Genomic DNA, 27,876 nt, shown 5'->3' with positions numbered 1-27,876 from the left:
TTTCTAAATGTACATTCCATTCTCTAAAGTTTTAGCCTTTTAAAAGAAGATATTAAATATATATCAATTTAAATCAAGTGGTTGCCTTCAGACTCATGATTAATAGGAATAAAAACGGGGGCAATTGTTCATTGTTAATAAATTAACAAATCACAGTTAATCAGATGGTAGTTAAAAAAATACAGGAAAGAGGAATAACCTGCATTATAATTAGCAGAAAAATACTATTAATAATTTAACTGAGTTTTTAAGCAAATTAATTTGGAGATTAAATTCGTTTGATTGTACAAATTAAATCAGCATTAAAAAAAATGTATACAGAAAGAATAATGTTTTCGTGCATGTTACTCTTATAATTTGATGCAAGTCAAAAAGAAAAGGTGTACAGAAAGGTAATGGAAAAGAAAAGGTTAACAAAATAAGGTTGATGGCTGTATACTTATGTTTTATGAGTTAGCAATTTATGTTTAACAGATAACATTGTCTATATATTGGGATTATGCACAATTAAATGAAATAACGTTGTAGATAAAAACAGTTTCTTAATATCATGATAACTGCTATCACTATGGTTATCCCACACATTTTCTTCTCCTTTTTGCATTTCCCGGAGAAATTTTCCTTCATGCTAATGATTTTTTATAGTAATTTTTCCACCATTTCGCAAATAAAAAAAAAAAATTTACAAGGCACAGTTAATCTACCCTTTCCTCAGTTAACTGAGATAAGAGCTGACTGTACTCTCAGCAATATTAATTTGCCCATCAAAATGAATAAAATCATAGATATGAGTGACAGCGAATGTGAAATGCAAGTAGTTCTAGCATCAGCAATACTTTGGGTTTTTTGTAAAAACATCATCTGCAGTATACTGCAGATGAAGCTATATAAAAAAATGCTTAGCATAAGAAAATTTTATATATGCAAAAACAGTATGCCAGCAATTAGCACCTTGAAAAGGGACAGGATTACCCATTCTCTTATTTTTGATATTTATTGTAATAAAATTACTGTCCTAGTTATGATATCTATACCCTCCCTTCCCCGAAATATACTTTTCAGACAAATACAGTCAAAAGTCATTAATCCGGACCTCAAAGCTACAAACTTTCTGCGCATGCGTCAACGCATAACGCGTTCATGCATGCGCGCATGCATGTACGCATGCGCATAATGCGTTTATGCATGTGCGTTTAATGTATAACGGACGGTATAAGCTAAGCTAAAATTATCTAATTATCTATTTCAGTTCATGTTGCAGATTGCGTTGTTTCTTAATCTTCAAATTGGATCCGGCTTATTATTTTTTGCAGACTGTTAGAGCAATTTTATAAAAGTAAGCTTGAACTTTCGATTATGTCAAATAGAATTTCTGATGCTGGATACTGCTAAAGGATCTATCTACAAAGCGAAAGCATGTTTCAATATCCATCAAACAAAAAGTGGAATTGCTGCAAAAAATGGAAAAAGGCATATCTTTTGTTTCTCTAACCATTCCCCTCTGCGGGGGAGGAGAGGAACGTTGCAGGTGCAATGAACTGGAAGTTGATCTGTCAGCACTATCCTTATCTTCAGGGCAGATGTTTTTATTTTATTTGGCTTATAGTTCATTACTAAATGTAGTATTTCATCTCGATGTACTCTGTCTTTGATATGATTTAAATCAAGTTCATTATGAATACCAAGAATACACATCAAATAGTTTTCTGGTTGCAATTTTCAAATTTCGACTATGCGTAATGTACTCTTTACGCATGCACGCGTTGAAAGAAATGTTTAATAAAGTAAACAAATAAATATTAAGATTTTTTTTGTAAATTTTGATACCCTTTAGATCATAATTGTTCTTTATTTCATAAATTACGGTTTCATATTTTTAATTTTATAATTTCTGCATGCCACCTTACCAGATTTAAACTGATGATCTATAATCCGGAAAAATCGATAATCCAGAATCGCCGAAGTCCCAACGAGTCCAGATTAAAGACTTTTGACTGTACAAAAAGGTTGAAACATCAGTAAGCTTGTTTACTTGAACTAGACTACTCATGTTCGGAAGATTATTTGCCAATGCTCAGAAAGTTATATAAAAGGTACTTTTTATTGATGACACTCTAGTCACAAAATGTAGCAGCCAGTTTATATCACAACAAGAAAAGGTAAGCAAAGAATAACAATGCAATGTTTACTGTGTGCAAAATCAATGTTGTCCACAATGCTGATTTTGTGCAATATTCTGTAATACCCTTATTTTTTTAATGCGAAAACTGATAGTGGGATCCATGAGGAAAACTAATGTTCAGCATTGTACGCATTAAAAATTATATATATATATATATATTCAAAATAAAGTTCAACTAAATAAAGAATAAAATTCAAATTCAAAATAAATATATAGTCAAAACTGAATTTGTGTTCCTTGGAGATGGTATATGGAAAGTTTTCTTATTCTAAATTATATATATATATATTATAATACATTACTATCATTAAAAGTTAATTTTTTTTCATAAAAGCTTTGAGTATAAATAAGATTATTAGAGTATTGCAACCATCTAATTAGATTTCGTGGCAAGGTTTATCTCTGATACAAAGTGGCACTTTCTCAACAGAAAAATACCAAGTAAAATTTAAATACAAAAATAGAACAAATTTCTATCAAAAAATCCTAAACAAAAACATGCAAGCTTTACTAAAGACTTAAATTTAATACCTTATATTGGCCCTTTTTAAGGGAAGGTAGGAGGCTGAAGTAGACTGATTCATGAATAAAAATTAGAATAACTACCAATATTTTTCAAAAATAAAATGCACTTTCATTTTTAAGCAGGGGTTTTAGAATTTAATTTGACCAATATTTAATAATGAAATTCATAAAGCAACGGAATAGCCCAAATCCTATTCTTTTTATTACTTCAATTGTAGAAACAGATCTTAAGAACATGCTGCAGAAAGTTTTGCAGGATATTCAATATCTAATAAAGGCTATAAAGACAATTTTGTCACAAATCAAATGGCATCTTGCATCAATGCAGAAATTTTTTATTACAAATCTTAAAATTAAAAACGTTTTTGGAACATTAAATACTTACCCATCAAGACTGCTATTAGGTTGAAAAATAACATATATTAGGAGAGTTCCAAATATGAGACTATAGCTTCCATAGTAAATACAGTTCTCTACAAGTGCTGTTTTTAATTTGCCTGTGATGGTGAAATCACTTGCAGTTGAGTATGACTGCATAAGGGGTAATATGATCCTACAAAAGTACAAAAGTCACAATTTAAATGAATTATTACAAATAATCAATATAATTTTAATAAAAAGATTAATACAGCCTAAATAACAAGTTTTATTTTACTGCATTTCAAAAGTCATGAAAAATATGCAAACTAATTATATGTAAACTTATTTGTAACTCATACTACTATAAAGTTTAGTTTCTGAAAAGTAGTAAATTGCTAATTTCTAGTTTTATATATGCCTATTTAAATATTTAAGGAAATTTTCAAATTAATTTTTAAATCATCTTCTAAAATAATGCAAATACTAATGTATTAAGTTTTATGCTTCAAAAATTTTATTTAAAGAAAGAGCATGAAAAATTTTTAAAATATATATTATTGAAAGTGTAAGAGAAAATGTCCTACAATACAAAGTCCAAAAGCTGGACATCCAATATCTGGAATAACTTAATACGGACCTCCAGCTAAAAAAAAATAATAAAATCATATAAAAAATACCCCCCTCTCCCCTTACAAAGTTTAGGAATGGAAAATATAATATTAAACAAAAGGAAGCAGGTGGGTCTTAAATGTGATTTTAGCAATGAGAGTAACAAAGTCTCCTTAGAATAAAGAGACCCTAAGACAGTGGCCACTCAAACAGGAGAATAAAATTCCCTGACTTTTCCAGGTTTTCCAGGTGTGTTTTAAGAAAATTCCAGTCTATCCATGTAATGCACGTTGGCTGTGCTAAGAGGTAAATTAATTATGGTATTAACTGAGAACACAAAAATTTGCCAATTACACATATGACTTGTGTATATATATACGAATATAATCCCCCAACGCATTACTATTTTAACTGTAATAGGAATTGTTTTCTGCACTGAAGATTGAGATTAGAATCTGCCCAATCTGGATTAAAAAAATGTCCTTTTTTTTTTTTTTTTTTTTGCATACATTTTGCAGCTAAACAAAAGAAAGACATCTATTTAATGATATTTTTAAATAAATTCAAGTATTTCATATTTATTCAGCAGCATACATGACAAAAAAATATATGCATTAAAATTCGTGATGGTATGTCATCATACTGCTAGAATTAATTTCAGGGTTATACCAGAGAAAATTTCCTGAAATTTGAAAGTATTATTTACTAATAATAAACACATTTAGAGGGAAGAAGCAACAGTAAATGATACGAATAACAAAAATAAAGATAATTACTTAAACATTGAATTAGAATAATCAAGGATATTTTAGCGAATATAGTTATATTTAATGGTTAGCCTAGATGACTGATTACTATTTTTTTATTTTACTGCAAAATGACAAATAAGGCATTTTTAAAAAAGGAAAAAAAAAGTTTAAAACATTTTGCAATAAAATCCTAATGTTTTTGAAAATTGTCGCCAACACCAAAATGACCCGTTTACTACTCATCATTATGTTGCCAAATCCCGTGTGTACCATACATGGAGGTTAGAATAGAATACGGAGGTTATTCTAACCCACAGAGTATAATGATATGTGTTCTAAACAAAGTACTCCATGTCATTATACTCCGTGTTCAAACCAAAGAACATCTATATAAGAAGGAAAGGTTCCACACATGTAATACTATTACGTCGCTAGAAAGTGGAGGGAAAATTCATCAAGGGATTTGATGACGGAACCTGGCGGTCAGAATTTCCCTCTCCGCAATGTGTACACGAAATTGAGGAACACGTGTTGAGAAGAAACATTCTTTGACAAAACGTTTCTTTGATTTTTCGAAATAACTTAAACACAGATTTTCGTCTGTCACACTATTGTAACAAGGAATGAATGTACCAAATACCAGTTTTTCTAGACACAGCACCATCTCCTTAAAATCATTTGCTTGGCAATGCTAAATCGCTATTTTGATTACTGCTTTTTCTTCCAATGACGCTGGCTTTTTAAAATTATTCATCTTGCCCACAACCTCTCTAATCTTTTCCTCTTGTCCCCATTATTTTGAAATTAAATAAAAAAAAATTAACAAAGCAAATTTATATTAAAATTTTCTGATTAAAATGGTAATAGTACTTTACAGCAAACTCACTATCAAAAATACATACAAATAGCAATAGCCATTATCTTTACAAGGAAAATGCAAAAGAAAGTGTGTTATCTAAGTGTGATGTTTCGACAGATGTGAAACAATCATTGTTCTTTAATCTAAAGTCGACTCACCACTAAGGAATAATGGTCACCTTGTTTACTACAGCATGCAGCAGATGATTTTTTGAATTTACACAAAGAAAACAGAATATTACTTTTGCGTAATAAACCTCTTTTTTTATAGATTTTTCTCCTAATGAAGCCGCTCCTTTTGCTACAGTTTGCACAAATTGATAGCTTTGTTTTAATTTATTTTTTGGTAGTATAGCTATTGCTTCAGCTTTTTCAAAAGACTCATAAAGTAGGATATCAGAGGGGGTCATTGATGTTAAACATAAATTTTTTAAATACTTCCCATTTTTCTTGTGTTTTTTTATCAATTCCTAGCATTTCTCTCCGCTTTATTTGCACAGATTCTTGAACAAGTGGAAATAGTTGCTTTTTTATATGTGCAATAAATTCCTTAGTCAACATCTCACCTCGCAAATGACAGGAAATAACCTTTTTCTGCTCTGCTTGATATTCTTCATAAGCATGTAAATTTTTTTGATATTTTCTGGTTCTGCGTCATAAGCAGCATAAAAATCATAAGGATTAAACATACCCAATTTTCTTTCGTCATCTATACATTGCCGCACTTCAGCGGTAATTTCAGCTAATTTTATAATAAACCGACTTCTTGCTGTATTAGAAAACTCTTTAATCAAGATCATATTTAAAACCTAAAATCTTTGTTTTGGTTTTAATCTTGTTTTTAAAGCTAAGACAAAAATTTAAGTACTTTAAAGTCTTGTTTTTATGCTAACTTAGAATCCTGCATGTCACTATTAAATATTTCCTGGTTAAGAAGGGCACTGCATCCAATGAAACTATAGATTGACATGTTGATGTTAGCCAGGATCACACTTTCAGCCCTTGATTGGTTGTGGGGTGTTAGCATTTTTCCTATCTGACTTAAACAATAAGTGATGCCCCAATGTTGCTCTGTCTACATATAACCTTATTAGATTTAAACTGATGATCTAAAATTCAGAAATTTCTGAAATTTTGATGATTCCAGATCTAGGATCTAGAACAAAACATGTACTGAAATGTTTTGTACAGCATAGATAGCTAGAATTACAAAAATATAAATTGAGTCTCTTGAATTTAGTGTCAGTGTCGTAAGAGCAAAATTACCATGTGAGTGTCTGAGCAGTCCAGTATACAACTCTCCACAAGCTCTGAAGCACACCTTCTGGAACATAACTCCATGGTTTTACGCACTCATTTAAAGATGAAAAAGCTGAAAATGATAAAACAATTTTTAAAAAAGTGGTTATATGCATAAAAAACACAACTGACAGAAGAAAATTTCTTCAAAGGAAGACATTTTTGACATGATGTGAAAAATTTCACCTTAAGTACACACTATTTAAATCCAAAGACCAATTATTTTTCATATCACCTGCATAATAACATGACTCATATCCATATTAAGTTGCATTGCTTTTAAATATTTTTAATAGCATTCTACAGCTTTTTTTAATAATATTCTAATTACAAAAGAGGAAAAATAACTTTTGTGTTTACTAGAATCAATATATATAGAGAGAAAATTCAGTACACAATACTTTTCATTTTAAATTGTCAGATACCTGTGAAGCACAGATATAATCATATTACTTGTGAAAATCACACTTATAGGAAGCTAAGACAATATGCATATAAATACAAATTCTCAATTTTTTATGTTATGTGGATTCAATGTTAAAAATTTTTGTTACTGATACTGTAACATCAGTAACCATTTACTGAAATACAGTTAAGATGACATTTATGCAATATTAGCAAAGTATAGAAGGGGTACAAAAGGCGAAAAAAGAAAAAAAAATTAAAGGCAAAAATCTTAGCAGTCATCATTCACGCTTTCATCTCTATGCAGGAAGCCACTTCCAGTAAATGAGGTAACTGAAGAAACAGACTGTTCAGTTTGAATGTTAAGAAAAAAAAAGAGCTTACCCTGTGAATTTTACATGAATCTCAAAAATCAAAGATATACACTGCCTGATAAAAAAAAAAAATTATGCCTCATCATTACAAAAAATGCACTGACATGCAAATTTCTATCATAGCACACACATATATGTTATGAAACGACTTCATTTTAAATCTGGCCCAGCTGTCCTGTATGCAGATTACTATTAGCAGTCAGCCATGAAATGAATAGTTACAGAGATATCACAGTTTAAAGAAGGGCTAAATGGGCAATGTAGCTTTCAGTGATGAATCTCACTTCTTTCTCACAAATAATGATCAGTATATGAGGAGGTAAAGACAATGTGGTTACCTGGTGGATGCCTTTTACCATTGTTAAGTGAAACATGGCTCATTACTGAGAAATAATGGCTCAGGGCATAAATAATGCTAACAACCATCTACTTCTAGCATGCATTACATGCACATTATTCAGATGATGCTATGTAGATGACATACTGCAGACCCATCTCTTCCATATTCATTGGTTCATATGAAAATACTGCAAGGTATGCAAGTGCTCCCTTGGCTAACCCGATCCCCCCAATCTCTCACAAACTGAACATTTATGAGATATGAGCTGATTAAATACCACCCTTCCTTCATGAAGTGAAAATGAACTATGAGGTCATTTCAACATCACACAGTGCATAATACCAGAGGACATGACATAAACATTCACTCATATGATGCAACATTATGTTCAAGAATGAAGTGACTGAAACTGGGCTGCAAAATCTTATTAATGCCTTTTATATTTAAGTGCCCTATCATCAAACATGTTTGTAAATTATACTTGTTAACTGTTTGATTATCTATCTATATGCAGATTGGTCTGTTTCCAGTCATTCACTGATGGTGTGACATTTTCTCTGTTATGCAGTGCACGAATTAAAAATGAGAGTCTGTTAACCTGCACTAAAAAACTATAAATTAACAAAAAATTTCCAGTATAATATGTTCATTTAGTTTCCTGTTTATGAATATGTAAAAAATGTATTTGAAGCTCAAACGATATGAAAGCATCACATGTACTGAAATGTTTAAAAATGCTACAATTCTGAAAAGTTAATACAAAATCTAAACAATAAAAAATATGGTTCATTATATGGAAGATTTCCATAGTATTTTTCAGATTAACATTATGTACTAATACCTTCCCCAGCCAAATATAGTAATGTATTTATTCATTTCCCTACATTAGTTACACTTATTAAGATCAGAATACAAAAATATTAAACGTATATTTAGTGGCATTTTAATGCACAGATAAAACTCAACCAATATGCAGTAATAATACTAATGTACATACCTTCTAAAAAATAAAACTCATATATTACCACTATTAGTTAACCCTTTAACCCCTTAACTGCCATGGGCGTATATACATGCCTTGCTCATCCGATGCGTTAACTGCCCCGGGCATATATATACACCCTTCCAAAAATTTGCTTTGCGCTGCTACCTGTAAAATTATTCGCAAAGCTTTGGAATGCAACGCCACAATGACCTTGACAAAGTATGCGAAGGAGGATATTTCAGAAAAGTGTGGGGAGAAATTGGAGAGATGGGTGTGTCTAAAGCGGTGAAAGTAATGAATGGGCGGTATTGGCTGGTGCTCTTTGAGTAAAATATTTTTTTTTTTTTTTTTTTTATTCTGTGTCCTCTGCTTGCATTTACTTTTTTCAGTAGGTTCCAGGAATAAAGAAAGATATAACAGATGTGTCAAACCCATTTATCTTTTTTGAATTATTTTTTGATGACCTGCTCATGCTCATATTGTCACTGAAACTAACTGTTTTGTAGACGAGTATATGAACTAACACATTGCAAACAAAAAATCAAGAACAAAATCGTGGCATTCAACCAGTTCAGAAGAAATATATGTCTTTTTAGGCATACTGATTTCACAAGGTATAACACTGAAACCTGATGTTGCACTTAACTGGTCTAAAAATGAATTGATAGAAACTCCATTTTAGGGATCTTTTTTATTACACTCCATTTAGGGATCATTTTTATTATACTTACATCTTTTTATTATACTTTTACTCAAAACATTAAATTTTGTCTATTCATTTTTTTCTTTTATTCTTTATTTTGTGAAAGTAAACAGTTTTTAGAAAGTAAAACTTGCACTTATTTTCCCACTAATACATCGCATAACTACGCACACCTGTGTGAAAAACCGTGGCACTGGGAAATGAATCTTGTATGTTTTCCGCGGCAGTTAAGGGGTTAAAATTAGCTTGGCCACAAAAACAAGTACGAAGAAAAAGAGTGATAAAATCTTATCATGGTGAAAACTCACTTTTATAGTCATGCATTTTACATTTTTCCCTGTTTCACAATAATTTTCCCAAGTCCCAAAGTTCATTGAAGTGCATTGTAAATACTACACTATTTCTATCTCTACCTAATAAAAGTACATATATTTTTTTACAACCACTGCAACATAAATAATTCTACAATTTCTTGTGTTGTTTATCAAAATATATTTATGGTATTTAACCCTTCAGAAGAGAATCATGATAGTGACCACATAATGAAAGCCACAATACATGCTTGACTTTCTAAAAGCAATTTTTTAGCCTTTTGATAAAAGTCCTCAGATTAAGAAAAAAAAGAAAAGAAAAAAGAAAAAAGAAAAAAAAAACCTCTTTCCTATCTGCTAGATCTTTTTTCAGTGGGTTTTCTCTCATCTAAAATTTAATCCATAGCCCATAGCCCCTTACTTTATTTTTTTTTTTTATTTTTTATTTATTTTTATTTTTTTTTTCCAAAATGCCCAACATCGAAAATTTCATTCTTGTGACTAATTTATGGAAGTAAAAATAGCCACTAAGGAAAGAATCTTAAATTTTGACGACAAGAAGAAAATTCTTAAAGAAGCTGAATCCTTTTAAAGTGAGTGAACTTTAACGTGTTTTTTAAACCCAAATTCTCATCCTAGTTGTTAATAAGTGATAATTCACAATGTGTGAATATTAAATTAATATATCTATGTGAACATACCGACCAATGGTTTAATATGTATACTTAGATACTAGGTCTTGCCATTAACAGCATTTCAAATTAGAGGAATATTGTTAAAATTGGCCTATCAGGTGACAGCCTTAGATGGAGATCTGAAAGCACACTTTAAAAGTGGTTTTCATAACACATTATTCTATACACAACAATTGCTATAGCAAAAGTTTAACTAAAAACACATTTAAAAATATAAAAGGAAAGAAAAATAAATGTTTTCCTCTAGGCTTAACTTCTAAAATATGTTTTACCTGAACATAAATTTTATAACCAAGAATGATTCACATTAAGACAATTTGTTTTTAGAGAGAAAAAAATGTAATCTTATCAACCAAATAACAAAAATTTAGTATAAAAACACAAAAATAAAAATTAAGTACTTGAAAAGAAATTTTATACAGTAAAAGAAACCATAAAATTATAGGAAAAGTCTATTTTGACAAATATATGAAAAAAATTTTTAAATATGCATGCAATTTCATATAAACTAATTAAATATTCAGCATAATTAAGGCACAAAATATTGAAGACTGGAATAAAAGGTACTGAAAAATTAGACCTGATCTTGAATCAACAAGGCCTCTGTGCCACAGGTCAATGTATAGAATACATTACCACACATCAATGTTTAGAATACACTACCACATGTCTGTATACATGAGCCAATGTTCACTGGGCAAAAAACAAAGGGAGGCACTTCTATATCTCCCATTCTACTGGGCCAACTGACAAAATTTAAATTGCGTTTTCCATGTATCGAAAACATGACTTAGGATATATATTAGATTTATATATAGCATTTTTTTAACATAGGTATTTTGACACAAAAATCGGACTTTTTCTGAAATGACAAGCCAATTTTTTTCCATATTTCAATTTTACCACTCAAATTATACCTAAATATTAAATTTTGTAAAATTTGGTGCAAAATTTATGGAGAAATTCAAAAATTTATCTTGCCATATTTTTTTCAGTTTTCGCCAAGAATAATTTACTTGGCGAACTTCTTAATTTATAGCAACCTATTTTCCTTTCCTTTTTTTCATTGCAGACAAGAGGAAAAAAGTCATCATTCATACTTTCAAATGATTTTAACAAAGTACGCAAACCACATTTAGCGTTATTATCGCTCAAAAACAAGATGCCAAATTTCAAAATGCTCCAATATGTAAATTCAGGTATATCTGAAAATTTTGAATAAGAAATTCTAATTTGTTGCAGGTGTGCCTAGAAATGCATCTACTTTAAGACGATGTTAAAAATTTTTATAGGATATAATACAAAACTTTTTTCGAAAAATTTATAAAAAATATTTAAAAATACAAATTTTAAAAATAAATCATAAAAAATGTGTGAATTATATTCGGATTAAGCCTAAATTTCGAATTCAGGAAGTAGGAATCAAGTAAGTTTAATAAAAAAAAGATTAATAAATATATATCAAATTCAATTAACAATGACAAGCTAAAATTTTGAGAGCTAATTTTTTAAAAACTACTTATACAATTTTTACAAAACTTGGCAGTTTGGTATAATTTGAGTCCTAGAATCGAAATATGGAAAAAAATTGGCATGTCATTTCAGAAAAAGTCCAATTTTGTGTCAAAATATCTATGTTAGAATGATGCTATATATAAATCTAATATATATCATAAGTCAAACTTTCGAGCCATGAAAAACGCAAGTTGAATTTTGTCAATCAGCCCAGTACAACGGGAGATATCGGACTGCCCCCCTTTTTTTTTTCAAAGTGTACAAACAACACAGATCAATGCTCCAGAAGCTACTCAGAGACTATGTCATAAATGGCTGAAGAAACGAAAAACATGTAAGGTGAAAAGAAGAAAATTCCTGGGAAAATTGAAATGCAGGGAAATTTAGAATCTTGAACAATGAATACAACAGTAAAATGTACACTCCAGCTTTTCATTGCCCATTTGAAATTGGAATTAATACTTTTAAATCTCAAAAGTGTATAATGATGTATGAAGTATTACGTACAGTGTCTAAAATAGCTTTATAATTTGATTAACAGGTATAGAAAATACTGAAATTATGAACTATTAAATACATCACAGTCAGAATTCTAAATTAAGTATCAAATATTCATGGGAACTATTATCCATAACTATTATGCAAAACAGTGAATTGTACACCTTAAAACTCCAATTACTTGTGTCAAAAATTCTTCACTAGGGAAGTCCTTGGTCAAGAAGAAGAGGCAATACAAACTATGAGAAAAGCAATCTTTAATCATAAGATTAAAATCACTGGCAGTAATTATAATATTGTTTTTAACAGGAGGTGTTTATACATCAGGTACATTAGAGCATAAAATAATAAAAAACAGATAATATGAATACAAGATGCAGAATGAAAATTTTGGCATGAATATGCAAGTCACCTTTCCATTGGCACATAAAAGAGCAAAGTAATTTATAAACAATGGCAGATTAACATTAAAAAAATACATCAAGTGCTCTAGATACTACTCTCTGGATTTCTTTCAAATTTAGGATATAAAGACACATCTTTAAAGGCATTTTCATTCAAGATGCCTACCACAAGATGTACTCTGCCTTCACTGCAAGAGAACTGCCCATATTCAAAATATTCACGCAATGAGTAGATTACTCAAGATATAACAGGACTTTTCATGTTGTGTAATGCATTTGGAAAGTTTCAATTCTTAGAATTAAATATTGTAGAAATTAGTAGTGCCTAGTTATCAATTAAATCCTTCATGTATGTTAAAAAATATCCTCATTTAAATTTTATTTTTGCAACTTGGTGTTTATTGAAACTATTAGCTATCTCGAAAAGACTAGATTACCAGAAGAAAATTAATCTGGCTGTCCAGTACAGAAAGCAGAAAAGTTGGCAAATTTACCTTTAACTTAGTTCAAAATACTACATCTCTTTTGAAGGGTCAGGTATGTTTGCCTAAGACTCAGCTACACGAGGCTGTTTGCCTGACAGGTATGTGTGTATACATACATATATTGTATATGTTAAATATAAAATATCTATCTTCCAAACAATAAATGAATCATAGCCTTTTAACTCCTGTCTTCATTCTGAAAATAATAACATTTCTGGACTGCATCATTTCTAGATTAATGTATGCCAAAGCTTGCATAACACTGAGGATGTAGTAATTGGGAACCTAATCTCTGAGAACTAAAACTTTTCTAATTCAAACCAAAACCTTGCTCTTTGTATGCTCCCATACTGGATAACTACGCAGTTAACCTTCTCTTTCTAGCTGCTAGGATGCAATTTCACTGTGCTTGCTTCCCATCACAAGAGTATCAAAAATGTAAATGTTCTCGAATAGGCACAATATGTAAAATATAAAATATTTATCTTTCAAGTAATAAAATTAATAATAGTCTTTTAACTCCAGTCTTAATTCTGAAAATAATAACAACATTTTTTAACTGCATCATTTCTAGATTAATCTATGCCATGAAGCTTGCATAACATTGATGACATAATAATTGGAACCTGAACTCTGAGAACTGAAACTTTTCTAATCTAAACCAAAACTTTCCTCTTCAAATATGTAAAATATAAATTATTTACCTTTCAAATAATAAATTAATAATAGCCCTTTAACTCCCATCTTCATTCCGAAAATAATAACAACACTTCTGTTCTCCGTCATTTCTGGATTAATCTATGCCACAAACAGTTTGTGTAACATTGATGACATAGCAATTGGGAATCTAAATTCTGAGAACTAAAACTATTCTAACTCAAACCAAAACTTTCCTCTTAATGTGCTTCAATATTGGATAACTATGGACTTTAGCTTCTCTCTCCACACTGTTAGGATGTAATTTCACTGTGCTTGCTTCCTATTGCAACAGTATCAAAAACATAAATGTTCTTGAATAGGCATGACTAGAGTGCCGAATGATTGTGGCCACAAATGTCAGTTTAAACAAAAATGGAATTTAACCCACCTCGATTACTCTTTAGTATGGATCTATGTCTCAGTGTTCCTACATCAATACTTCTCTGAAATTTGCTTTCGTTACACACACACACACACACACATATATATATATAACTATAACAGCTGCGTATATTCAGGGTGATATAAAAATTATCATTCAAATTTCGCGGTGAGGTAGGGACAACATCAGGAAACCTATTTCATATAGGAAAGTATGTCCACAAACGTCATCTATAAATAAAATGTTGAAGTAAACTTATCACAGGGTACAGTTAAGTGGTAACAAATGTGACCTTTATTCCAACAGGATAAAGTACAAGTTCACAGTTAGTGATCAAAATTGCGACCATTTACACGAACAGAAGCTTCACAGCACCAATGCATTGACCGCCAAACATTTTTAAAAACGCCTGGCATATCACGGACAATTCCTGCGGCGGCTAATATTTATGCAACAAGGTCCATTTCACTGTCAACAGGGGTGTCATACACATGGTCTTTCAAGTCCCCCCACAAAAGAAATCCACGGGCCATAAATCAGGTGACCTGGGTGGCCAACCGATTGTTTCACCTCTGTCGATCCATCAAGCTCTGAATGTTTAGTTCAGGTAATCACATGCAACAACTATGCTATGGGTTGTAAGCCCGGTCAAGTTGATACCACATATCTCGGCAAATATGCACAGTAACAGCACCCAGAAAAATCGTTAACATGTCTCGAGAAACATTAGGTATTTTCAGCCATCCAATTAGAGCGGTAGTAAGCAAGGTCCCAACAAAGAATCGCCAATAATTTGAGACCACACATTAATGGCAAAATGATGCTGTGCAGCATGACTTCTCATACCATGCAGGTAAACCCACACATGTGAATTGTGTGTACTGAACACATTTTCATAAATGAATGAAGCTTCATCTGTAAAAAGGGCAGAAGCTGGAAAATTAGGGTCCATGGCACCTTTCTGCATGAATCATAGTGCAAATTCCTCAAGCTTCAGATAATTGTTACGACGCAGTAACTGCACCCTTTGCAAATGGTAAGAATGCACACCTTCTGCCATACTGCTGACGGAAGACCCCAAGCTGCTGAGCAATAGTTCATGTGGTGGTATTCAGATGATCTTCGATGGATCGTGGGACTTGTTCTGCGATGTTGACAGTCCGCATGAGTTGTCGTCTCCCCGTATCCAACATATTACCGCACAATGAACAACTTCGCACAGACTGCGATGTACACATGCAAACATTTGATGCGGCGGTATTCTTCTGCTGAGGTATCGGTCTTCATAAACTTGCCTAGGTCGGCAGATGCTCTTGCCAGCTGCCTAACATGCAAAATGCATATCCGCTAGCTCTTGACGTGCAAAACGATTCATCTTATCACAAGTAAGTCAGCTCATACGCCGATGGTAGCAGAAGTAGTCAGGTGAGCAGTACACTGGTTGTGTACACACAGCACCCTCACATGCATTTGTGGACATACTTTCCTATGTGAAATCAATTTCCTGACATCTTCGTTACATCCCCATGAAATTTGAATGATAAGTTTTGAATCACCCTGTATATACAGTACAAAGTCACATTATGTATGTATTACACCCTGTATATACATCTGGACATCCAATATCCGAAATGACCTAAAATCCAGACTCAAAACCACCAACTCTTTTTGTGTGTGTCTGTGTGTGTATGCTTTAGGCATGCGAATTCGATTTTTTCCCCGTGGAGAGTACCGATTTTAAAAATCACTTTGGCACTAAATAAATACCTTGTTATTGAAGAAACAATAATTTAGCATAAATCAGCAAATGCTGCAAGAAGTCTAAACTTTATGAAAACAATACACGACCTCAAATATTTAAAGGAGTGAAGATTTCCCTCGTTATATATTAAGCAAATAAAAGAGCATGGATGACACAAGTGTTAATGAATGATCCGTTTGAAAATCATTTTATACCCGTGGCTTGGCAGAATTGGGTTGGTTTACCTGATGACGCAAAAATTGTCCTAATTGTAGACAACTATATGGTGCATACTTCACTTAAAGTTTTAGTGAAAGATAACGTATCCGTATTATTCTTTCCTCCAAATGTACATCCGTCATTCAGCCCATGAATATCAGAATAGTCTATGCGCTAAAATGCAAATATAAAGTAGAATTTTTAAAAGCCATGTTAAATTTCTTGAATAATGACAAGATTATTCAAGAATTTTTGAAATATTTTAGCATAAAATCTGCTTTGTGGGAGGATGTGCCTCCAGATACTTTGAAAACGCTCGGCATAATTTATGGCCAGCTACTATATTTCATGGTGAGGATGATGAATATGATAGCCACGAATGTGAAAGTTTTTGGATATCGCAAACCAAAGGCAAAATTTTCCAATTAATGGATTTTATAAAGAAATGTGGAGAAGCGGTAACAAATGAAGACGATATAACAGAAGTTTTTCATTGCGATGACAATGCCCCAATCATCAGTCAATTCATGGACGGCAATTTTAAACTGATGATCTAATAATATCCAGAAAAATCATAAATCCGGAATAGACAAAGTCCCAACGAGTCTGGATCTCAGACTTTTTACTGTATATATGTGTGTGTGTGTATGTGCGAAATAAAAAAAGGGAATTTGCAATACTGATATCATAGAACATAGAAGAAGATTGAATCCATAATAAAGAGCAAGAATTTTGATAATGCAGGCTGCTGAAATGCTGATACACAAGGAATAGGAAACTGGAAGCTGAGGCAGAATAAATCTTTATTTTATTTTAGTAAACATATTGCTGCCACAAACAACTTAGCGCATTATTTGTGCCTATTTCTAAATGTTTACATTTTTGATAACTTTGCAGTAAGTAGGAAGCAGCAGATAACAGTCCAGATAGGCTGAAAAGTAGCAAGCCTGTTATGTTCAGGATGAAATCTTAATCCAGAATGAGTTAATTTTGGTTCTCCATGCATTTTGATTGGATAATTAATATTTGCAGTAAAAATATTATAGGCTGTTTGAGTTTTAGTTCCACTAACATCATCAGAATTACATAAGAGTCATATGACATGAATTAGTCTCGAAATGATACAGTGCAAAGACAGACTACTGTTTTTAAAATACAGAAGGTAAATTAATCTATGCTGCTAATTTAAATTACAATTTATATTTTGCATATTCCTTATTTTTCTTACATATTTATAAATAATGAGCAGCAACAACCTTCCCCTCTGCTTTCTTTAAGGTCTTGGGACCTTCCAGAATTTTATTTCATTTTGGGTAGCATTAAAATTTTTCTTCTTCCATTTTTGTACGTGTGTGCGTCAGGTATCTACATTGAGGGCTTCATCACTTTTAATGGTTTTATAATGCCATATAGTGTGCAATACTAAGCAAGAAACCTATAGTTATTTGGTCTGTCCTATCATTAAAGACAACAGTAATGCACTTCTCGTATTCCTTGCCAGTTGATGAAAGACTTCTTCCACAATTATATTCTCTGCCTTACAAGTTAGACAATTTTATTTCCAGTTAGAATTCATCAAAATTTAGTGTACATGAGTAATAGAAACTAGGTATATCAAAAGAAAAGAATGAGAGATCAACTGAAAAAATTGCAAAAACTACTGAGGAAGAGAATCAAGCAACTGTGCATAAAAACTGCAAAAATTGTCCATGATGTCGCCACACAATCATAATAAATATAGGGTGGAAATCCTCTTCGCAGTGAGTGGCAACATTCATCTTTGCTGCACAACTGCAAATGTACTTGCCGTAGTGCAAGGATAAAATCTTGAACTTTTTCACTGAGACCTTACCATTTATTTTTTACCTTATTTTGGTTAGAGTAGACTGAAGGGTAACACTCGTATTATCACGAAGTTGTTGTTTCATTTACTGCCAAGTTGTTGTTTCGCTTATGGTAACCTGAGCAGATAAATGTTATGGAAATCCTATTATGATGCAATCGGTTGCATGATTGTGGTAAATTTTGAATTATAGGATGTTTTGTAAGGGCTCGTGGTGTGTGTTAGTTTGTACATTGCTTGTTTTGTTGTTTAGATGGTAGAATGGCTGAATGTAGTAAGATTAAATTTGAAGTTTCTGTACGATTTGGAACGAAAGGGGAAAAGAGCATTAATTGACTGGTGTGTAAGTGAAGGTTTATTTAGTAGCCATTTTACGGACTGTTCGGAACTATGGATAATATTTTTTACTCTTATTTTTGTGAATTTATGTGGCGACGCCGATATACGGATTTAAGTTCAGATAATTTTAGGAAGTTTTTGGATGCTGTTAAAGAATTTTGTGCACCACAGACTGAAGACAAAGGCATTTCTAAATAAGGTAAGTGGATATTTGCTTTGTGTAGTGCTTAGATACATAAGAGGTTTTTCCTTTTTTATGTTATTTTATTATTTGGTTTAAAATTCAGTTTATCGAGATTACGTATTTTTTGTTTGCCTCTACTGTAGAATTGGGTGCACCTTTGACTTTTTAAGTGAAAATATATCGATGTGTACATAGACAAAGTCAAGGGAGTGTGCAATGCCAAGTTTATACAATTCTCTGATGTTTCTTTTAAGTGAAAATAGGTCGACGTATACATGGATAAAGTCAAGGGAGTGAGTAATGCCTAGTTTGTGCAATTATGTGATTTTTTTTTAAGTGAAAATACGTCAATGTGTACATGGATATCGAGTTTGAGCAATTCTTTGACTTGTTATTTTATCTTTGTGTAGCAGAGATTTTTGGTGTTGAAATCGCCACTACACAAAGCCAAAATAAGAAGTCTAAGAATTGCACAAACTTGGCATCCATGTGCTACCAAAAATTGTCAAGGGGTACCTGTAAATATACGTTTACCCTTATTTTTCCCGTTTATTGCTGGTGTCTGGCATCAGTTTGTATGCACTAATGTTTAAACATTTAATCTCTTGCAAGATGTGCTTTTCCCTTCTTTAAATGCTAAATAAAGTTGGTTTAACTGTTAGCTGAAGTTCTTGAAATTCTTAGGCCTTTCTGGTGGAGTCTAATGGCAATAAGATATTGCCATAAATATAATATACACCAAGAAGGCCTATCTGACACTTCATTTGGCTTATAAATAGTTTATGTTACAAATATCTTAATTAGTTTGTGAAAGATCATTTTCAAAATTAAAATATGTGAAAAACTGATTAACCCTCTGGCTGCTCATCCCGCAATTTCCACGGGCAACTCAAATGTAGCAAAATCTGCTCCTCCCGCGATTTCCGCAGGCATGCGTTTTTCTTCCTTTATTGAGAAGTGCATCCCATTTTATCCCCAGTGGTTACACTGGAATAAATTACATACAATATTAGACGTTTAGTTTACGTTTTGGCCAACAGATATCATTAGTTGTCCACTAAATTGCGGCATTTGAAGGCACGTGGTACTACCGCTCAAACTTCACTTTTTGCCGCTTTTTTCTTACAGAAATGGCTGCTAGAAAACATTCAGCAATTATCTTGAATATTTAATTAAGTTATTGAATTATTAATTAGATTAATAATTAGATTTATTGAATCTGGTGCAAAGACTGTGAAGTTGCACTTTGCCTTCAACTCTGTTTTGAACTCTATCATACTAAACTGTATTTCTAAGGTATTTTTCCCTCAGTGCTTTATATTTTCTTAAATTTCATACATTTTGCTTTTTTATATTATGCAATAAATAGAAATTAACTGTAATTCGAGTGAAATTTATTTTAAAAAAAAATTTTTTTTGGTGATAACATCTGAAATTGGTTTTTCTCGCAACTTAGTTTCTCATGATAAAAATCTATATAAAAAAAATATTTTCTAGAAAGGAAAAATGCATTTTTTATTCCTCCAATATATATAGATTTAAAATTTGCAAAAAAAAAAAAATTACACAATTTTTTAAGTGATTTCGGTCCACAAATTGAGCAATCAGCGGGTTAAGCAGTACCCTTGCACAGTAAAATTTAAAAGCATTTCTATTGATAAAATATGAAATTGATTTATTAAACCAATAATAGAAAATAACAATATAGTTAACAATTTATCCAGATCAAATCAACTTCCTTCTAAAAAATTATTATATTAAAGAAGCTTTCTTTCTTATTGATTTCTTTAACAATCTTTCTATATGTTTTTATATTAATATTTAAAACTGTTTAAATGGTTTTAATATATCTGATTCATTTTTATTTCTTTATTATATGTTGTACTCAATGCTTTATTGCATAATTATGTCACTCGATAATCACAGACATTGCATTAATATCCAGTGCCATCTTTAAATAAAATTCTTTGCATGCTTGATATTTAATGTGCATTCAAAGCAGCAAATTTAAATTCTTTTTTAACTAGTTCTAATGAAATAACTAGAATATTTTGTGATCACATTTATCATAGTGATCAAAAGTTAATTAATGTTGTTTATACTTTAATCAAGTTTTTAATCACAATTTGTAGAGATTTATTTAATTTGACTAATAGTTAATTTTTAGTTTCCTTTCAATCTCATTTTTACCCACACTTTCTTGCCAGAATGCTAATGAGATAACACATGGGTATTCAAATTGAGGGAGAAAGAGGTGCTATTTAAATGAAGGTTATTGTAAGTGATTTAAGAGTGTGTTATGCCTGCTTGAAGGCCATGCTGTTACTCTGAATTCCGAGCGATTTGATTCTGTGGCGTTGGGTGCTTCTTGACATAAGGCTTGTTTCTGCGGCTTCTAAGAGTTAGAGCCTTTCTGCACATTAAATTATCCTGTGAGCCATTAGGTTAACTTAATTACATTTATTTTTAGTCTAGTCTAGTTACCTGTTTGAGTTGAACCAGAAGTTTTGAATTTATTAAGCTCAAGTGGAGCCATCTGTCCAATTATATTGGATTTAATAAGGGTTCCTTTACACCCTTCATCAGACTTTTGTGTTGTGTTAAGATCTGAGGATAATTCCTCATACAGTCTTTTTAGAGCTCATTATTTTAAGCTCCCAAAAAGTACAGGACTCTATAAATTAATTATTTATCAATAAATGAATTTGTTTAACAATAAGCATTTTAAGTCTTGTGTCGCAATTAATTAGTTCCCTCCGATGGTCAGAATAATCTTATCTATCTCTGGCACAAACATATATATTTTGGGTCAATTTTATGAAATATAATAATTTGCCATCTAATGGTGAATTTAAAAAAAAGTAACCCATTGGGCAACAGAGTAGCCAGGCAAATGTATCTATCAGACAAGTGGCACAGAGTGAACATACCCATCGGGTAGCTAAATTGTTGGGCAAGTGACCTGGTGTACTTTTGAAATAAATCACCATCACACAAATACTATTGTTACAAGCTAAAATTCATCTCACAAAAAGCAGCAGCAATATGAGCGATAGGTGAAACTTCATTAAAAAAATGTTAAGATCAAAAGCAAAGTACAAAAATAATAAATGACACTATTCAATCTAAACAGTATGCAAAAGAGAGTATAAACTTGATGCAAAATATCAAATAACCTCTTCTGCTGAAAAGAGTTATAAAACATTTAATACATAATAAAAGTAAAAAAGTTTGGCTAGAAAAAGTCAAAACATTCTCAAAGAAACTGTATTTCGTGATACTTAAAAAACAAGCATAAAATTCTAGATAGAAATTAATTATCAAAATTTTAGCTTAAAAGAGAATATTTCAAATTCACAAGGTTAACTAAAATATTACCATGAAATGTAGAATAGTCAGGAGTAGTTGTATTATACTCTGCAGATGTTGTATTTCCAAATTCACTTGCATTAGCTATTGTAACTGGTATAACATAGGAAGAAGCAGTAGGAGAGTGAAAGTTATCCGCTAAACACTGTCTATATGCAGTCTAGGAGAAGGGAAAAAAAAGTCTTCTTAAACATATTTGAGACTTGGATAAAAAAAAGCAATTACAATTTTTATTAAAATACTTTAAAGGTAACTTACAGATGACACATCCAAGGGTAAAATGAAGACAATAATGAAGGCAAAGTACCAGGCAATAAAAACATTGGCAGTTACTAAAATGTGATGCCTTCTGCAATTTCCGTACTTTTGTAATAAATAAGCAACAGCAAGAAATGTAATTACAATCTCAGCCACAAAAGGTCCAATAATCATATTCAAGATTCTTCAAGTTGAAAGTCTAGTTGTAAAGCTCCAAAACAATAATATAATCTGAAAAGAAGATATAGTTGGTGAGATGATGATATTGAGATTGAATTGGAACTAATATTAGATTTAATATTTTTTTTAATTGTTGAAGTTTGTAAATAACAGTTTTTATTAAAAATTATTTAGATGCACACATAATTTCCCAAAGAATTCATTAAACACAATAATTACGAATAAAATAAAACTTCCGATTATTAACTTAAACTGATCATGCAATTCCAGTCTCTTAATATAATTATTTAATGCTTAGTATGGAATTCATGCATAGCTAATGTTTGAGCTATTTATTTACATTTACTTTTATTTATTTTCCCACTCAGAACTCCTACTAATTATTACACTATACACATTTATTTCATTTTATATTGATGAGACCTGTATTTGATAACGGACATATCAGTGACACAATAATTCTGGAACATGATTAGTTTTGATGCAAAGTTCTGCAAGTTTAATATTCAGTCATCCTGCAGTTAATTAATACACAAGTATATAACATATAGCACACTGCCAGAATAAATTCTTGCATTTGGGACCATCATCAGTTTGCATATACAATTAATAACCTTTTTAATTATTTTTATGTTATTAACCTGCTACCTTACTTTTTTAAAGAATATTACATTTCAAAATTACTTATTTTAACCTTTTCTTTTAATAAATACAGCATATTATTCTGTTAATGACAAGCAATATAAAAGTAAAGGCCTTTTAGTCTACATTAATTTAGGTTAACAAAATCAGGTACAGCATACAAGGCTATATGCCTATGGGATTGATGCATTCATCGATGGCATTCTAAAGGAAACTAGTTAATTTTTTTTTTTTTTTTTTTTTTTTTTTTTTTTTTTGTTACAAGTGCAAAAACTATGAAAATGACTGTGCAGCCAATCTATTCATCAGGGTTTGATCCCAAATGTAAATGAATTCAGTTCTCACTGACAAGCCATAAAAATTTTTATTAGTGACAACAGGTTTTACTCTTCTGCAAGACTAATAAAAAATTTTGAAGAATAATCCTTGAAAACATGATAAATGTAAGGATATGAAACTGATTCTCTGTTCAGCTGAAAATTCCAGTTGACTTTAAATGTCTTAAAGATACTTTAAAACTCCATCATGAAACTGATAAATTTAATCTTTGTTACCATCATTTTTTTCTGAGATAGACTTGCTTTATTTTTCAAAAGAATTCCTATTACTAACCTGATGGATTAGTTATGATTAACATTTTCTGAACAGAACTTGTCGAAATTTATGCACATTATTTTATGGAAGCAGCAAGATCACTGAACACTGGTGATTTGATTTTGACCTAAATTTGATTCTGGTTTAAATCCCAAAGAATGAGTTGGCTGCATGAGAGTTTACATGTTTTTCTTCATATGTAATTACAAATACAAACCAGTTTCCCTTAGAGTTTTCCACATAGGCTTTCTACTCTAGACAAATAGTTTTGTGCTCTTCCTTATCCAAATAACCTAATACTATTTTGTGGTTACATTATTAAAGGGGGGCAGCAAATGTTTTCTGTTCTGTATTTACTATACTGATAGTACTTTCACACCATTTGCCAATAATAAAGGGGATTTAAGAAACATTATATTCATCTATCAATTCTGTCATTAACAGTTCTCTTCCTTTCCTTGACATTACTATTATCTATACTAAATTTGATTCAATACTACTGTTTATCAAAAGCCATTGTCACCCAGATGGTATAGTGGTTTGGGGAGCCTACTGCGGTAACAAAGGACCTGGGTTCGAATCCCAAAGACATGAATGTTTGTAAAAGTATAATATTTGTGCTGCTGCATGGGGGCACTCTAAATACGCGGCAAACTGAAAGTCTTCTCGTATGGTTTGATGGCAGGGGAGAGCAGCAGGAGACCCCTGGACCACCCCCTCAGATGTTCTCTCTCTCAAAATTGGGTTGGAAAGTAGAAGTCCAATTTCCTATAAAAAAAAATAAAAAAAAAAAAATAAAAAATAAAAAAACAATTTTGCTGTTATCTCATTTTTGAACACTGACTGTAATATAAATACTTTTTCCCACAAGTATAATTTTCAAGTTGTTTTCTCACTTATGAATAAAGGTCTATAAAGATTCTTGATAAGATTTTAGTTCTTGGGAATACCTAATATTCCTTGTCAGAGTAGTTTACAATACATTTACTAAAGTTAGAAAGTGTTAAAATTTTGCATTAAAGAACATAAACCTTATTTTAGAAATGAAGAAATAAATAAATCTTCAAAAACTAATCACAGCAACTAACATCTTTGATAGCAACTATAAATAATTAATAATATCTCTTAGTAAATTAGTCCAAGTTACCAACAATTTTACATTTAATTTCACTAAAATTAACCAAAACAATTTTTCAGTAATTGAATTACATTTCTTTGAACCTTTCTACATTCACATAGTACAACCTACTACAGAAAATTAAACTGGAATAAAGATTTCTCCCAATATGAAATATTAGCTTTGTTTTTTCTTCCCCATTTCTATTTTGCTTGACACAGAACACTGGGTCAAACTATGAAGTATTAATGCAACATTTAAAAAAAAAAAAAGCAATTCAGAAACCACTTTAAATGAGCATTCTTAAAGGTAATGAGACTATGCATAATATTTTATCCTCTCTCCACTAAGCACGAATAAAATATTTAAAAAGACAACTATACAGAAATCATCTTAAACTAGCATTTATAAAGATGGTGAGTTTGACTTAAAGTAAAGTATTTTATAATCTCTCTATTTAGAGTAGCTCTTCTAATAAAACTCACGCGTGAAATGTAATGAGCCCAAGTAATGAAAAACACTGTTAAAAACAACAACAAAAAACCTAGAACGAAAGAACAGTTTGATGAGATGAACACTTTGTTAACTTATTTTGTCAATTAAAACTTTGGAATAATTCGAATAGTGCTTTGGAAAATTATTTCTTAAAGTAAGCAATTATTTTAATATATTTTCATATTAAGTAAAAGAAAAAGACTATTAAATATTTATTTAAACATAAAGATAACTTAAATAATAACTTTAAATGATACCAAAAATTATGACATTAGGACTAATTTTTTTAATGCAATTTTTTCTGTAAAGTTAAGCTACGCAATACAAAATCCCTGTCTTGTGGAACGACTCCTTTCAACTTCAATCTCTCCCAAAGGCGCATCTCAAACAGGTTAATTAATATACAGTATGTAATGCACATTCAGTCAAAAATTAAAACCTGTATGCATCCTAAAAACACTAATTTATAGCATCCAATGAAATTTCTGATAAACACAAATGAATCATTGAGCTTTTTCTTCAGTGTATAGAAATCCAAACAAATTAAATATAAAAATTATTAAATAAATTTAATTTTAAGCTTTGATGGTGTTTGAATTATTCTCTTTTTTAGAAGCATGTAATAAATAATCACTTGCAGGTTATTTCTCAAAAGGATCTAGTAGAGATTTAATTACTGTATGCATATAAATACAAAAAGAAACTGTAGTTTTTTAATAACTTAATTCTCTAGAAGTGAGCATGAGAAATTCATTTTAGCTTATCTGTGCAACCCATATTTAAAGATAAAGAAAAAACTCAACTACTGTCATTATAATCACCAGTCGATTATATTTTACGTCTACAATACAATATACATCAAAACCTTAACATCAGCAGATGAAACATAAATTTTATCATAGTTAATGAAACACTTGTTACGTACATATCACACAACTGTACGTTATGCATATAATGTGGAATAAAATTAATGTAATCGTGATGTGGAGTGCTTTAAATACACATAACATACTTTACACGCCGGCTATCGCTTTTAAGAATTATTGGTAAATGCCTAGTATACGGTTCGACCTTTGCGCGGTTTTGAAAATTGTCGCCAACATCAAACTAATTCGTTTACTGTTCATCATAAATGTCGCCGCTGTTATTTAACCTGAAAATATGTAATAAAAAATTAGTTTCGGGAAATATGATAAAAAAATTTTATTAGCTTCCGCCGTGATCTATGAAACTTTTATTCGGTCAAGACAGCTGAAAATATTTAATAAAAATATTTAGTTTCGAGAAATGGTAAGAAATAATTTATACTCCATGTTTTACGCTATTAGCTGACGAGATCTATAAAAATTTTGTTCACGGTTTAGAAATTAAATTAAAGTATTCCCCTAAAAAAATCTGCATGCTTTTTTATGAACTAAAAAATTCAGTACTAAGATAGGTGATCCAACTAATTTAGGAAATAAACTAACATAAACACTGTACGCATCATACTATTTCGCACACTCCACATGTAACTTTAAAAATCCATCGTAAATAATAAGGCATACAGACAGACAGACAAAGTAGACAGATGTCTTGTTTTGCACCCGCTAAGTCTTTCTGCTCTGATGGGCGAAAAATCGGAAGGTGCCAAGGAAGGACAAGCGGCTCGCAATCGCCACCACCCCTGTTCTTACAAGGAGGTTAGAATAGAAGGAGGGAAGGTTCAACTCAAACGGTGAAGCTTGGCGGCCATGTTACTGTTATCACTGTGACTTGTGCAAGAAAGTCTGTAATTGTAACATTTTTTTTTTTTTTTTTACCTTTTCTTTTTGAAGCATGTCTGCTTATATTGCATATGGATGCACAAATAGATTTTTGAAAAATATTTCTGGGATTACTGTTCACTCGTAAGTATTTTCCTTTTTTTTTATGTAATTTCATAAATATGTTAAAAAAATGTCACAATGTCATGTTGTTTTCTTTCCAGATGTGACAAAAAAGACTTAATAATAATCGAAACATGTTAAATACAATACATTTTAATGCTTTTGCTTACAGCTGGTATCTTCGTTCCTTAAGGGGGATTGTTGACAAATGTCTTCCTATTCTTTTAACATTAGCAAATTTAGAAACACAATATCACATGAAAAAAGCTCAGTGAAGTAATGAAAAAGTCTGCTGTTACATAGAATACATCTTCAAAATTCTGCTACAATAAAAAAAAGGGCATGCTTTATCCTATTATTAATAAATATTTGCCGAATATCACTTTTGTTTTTTTAACGTTTTTTTCGATTAGTATCAAAATTGAAAAATAGAGGGCACCACTACTCCATACGGACTGATTGTCAATTTCTATTTTGGGGAACATTTGATTTTTTCTGCATTAAAATATAATTTTTTACTTCAGGGAACGAAGTAACATTCACCATCATTCAATTCATTCATTAAAATGTCATTCTTGCGCAGAAAAATATGCATGTACATCAATTTTGTCTAAAACTTAGCAAACCTAAAACGTAATTGCGTCTTTCG

The 27,876-nt window shown here is 31.0% G+C and overlaps 1 protein-coding gene across 2 annotated transcripts in view; it reads right to left on the bottom strand.

The window, feature by feature from the left end:
- LOC118194692 (G protein-coupled receptor-associated protein LMBRD2) overlaps positions 1–26,963 on the bottom strand; it is a 128,548-nt gene extending 101,585 nt beyond the window's left edge. Inside the window, exons 1-5 of one of the 2 annotated variants that reach the window (XM_035365864.2) lie at positions 26,829–26,963; positions 22,332–22,562; positions 22,083–22,233; positions 6,550–6,655; positions 3,093–3,260 (exon numbers count right to left, since the gene is read on the bottom strand). In XM_035365864.2, the coding sequence (XP_035221755.1) occupies positions 3,093–3,260; positions 6,550–6,655; positions 22,083–22,233; positions 22,332–22,505 (599 nt within the window). In that variant the 5' untranslated portion in view covers positions 22,506–22,562; positions 26,829–26,963. Of the gene's footprint in view, positions 1–3,092; positions 3,261–6,549; positions 6,656–22,082; positions 22,234–22,331; positions 22,563–26,284; positions 26,428–26,828 lie in introns of those variants that run through there. The other variant, XM_035365865.2, reaches the window with a different exon arrangement.
- Positions 26,964–27,876: the final 913 nt, after the last annotated feature.

The sequence above is a fragment of the Stegodyphus dumicola genome, chromosome X1, assembly GCF_044657685.1.
Source record: "Stegodyphus dumicola isolate Sdum_Otavi_A_Nest chromosome X1, ASM4465768v1".
Taxonomy (NCBI): Eukaryota; Metazoa; Arthropoda; class Arachnida; order Araneae; family Eresidae; genus Stegodyphus; species Stegodyphus dumicola.
Note: the sequence above shows the minus strand (reverse complement) of the source record. Positions and strands in the feature narration are given on the sequence as shown.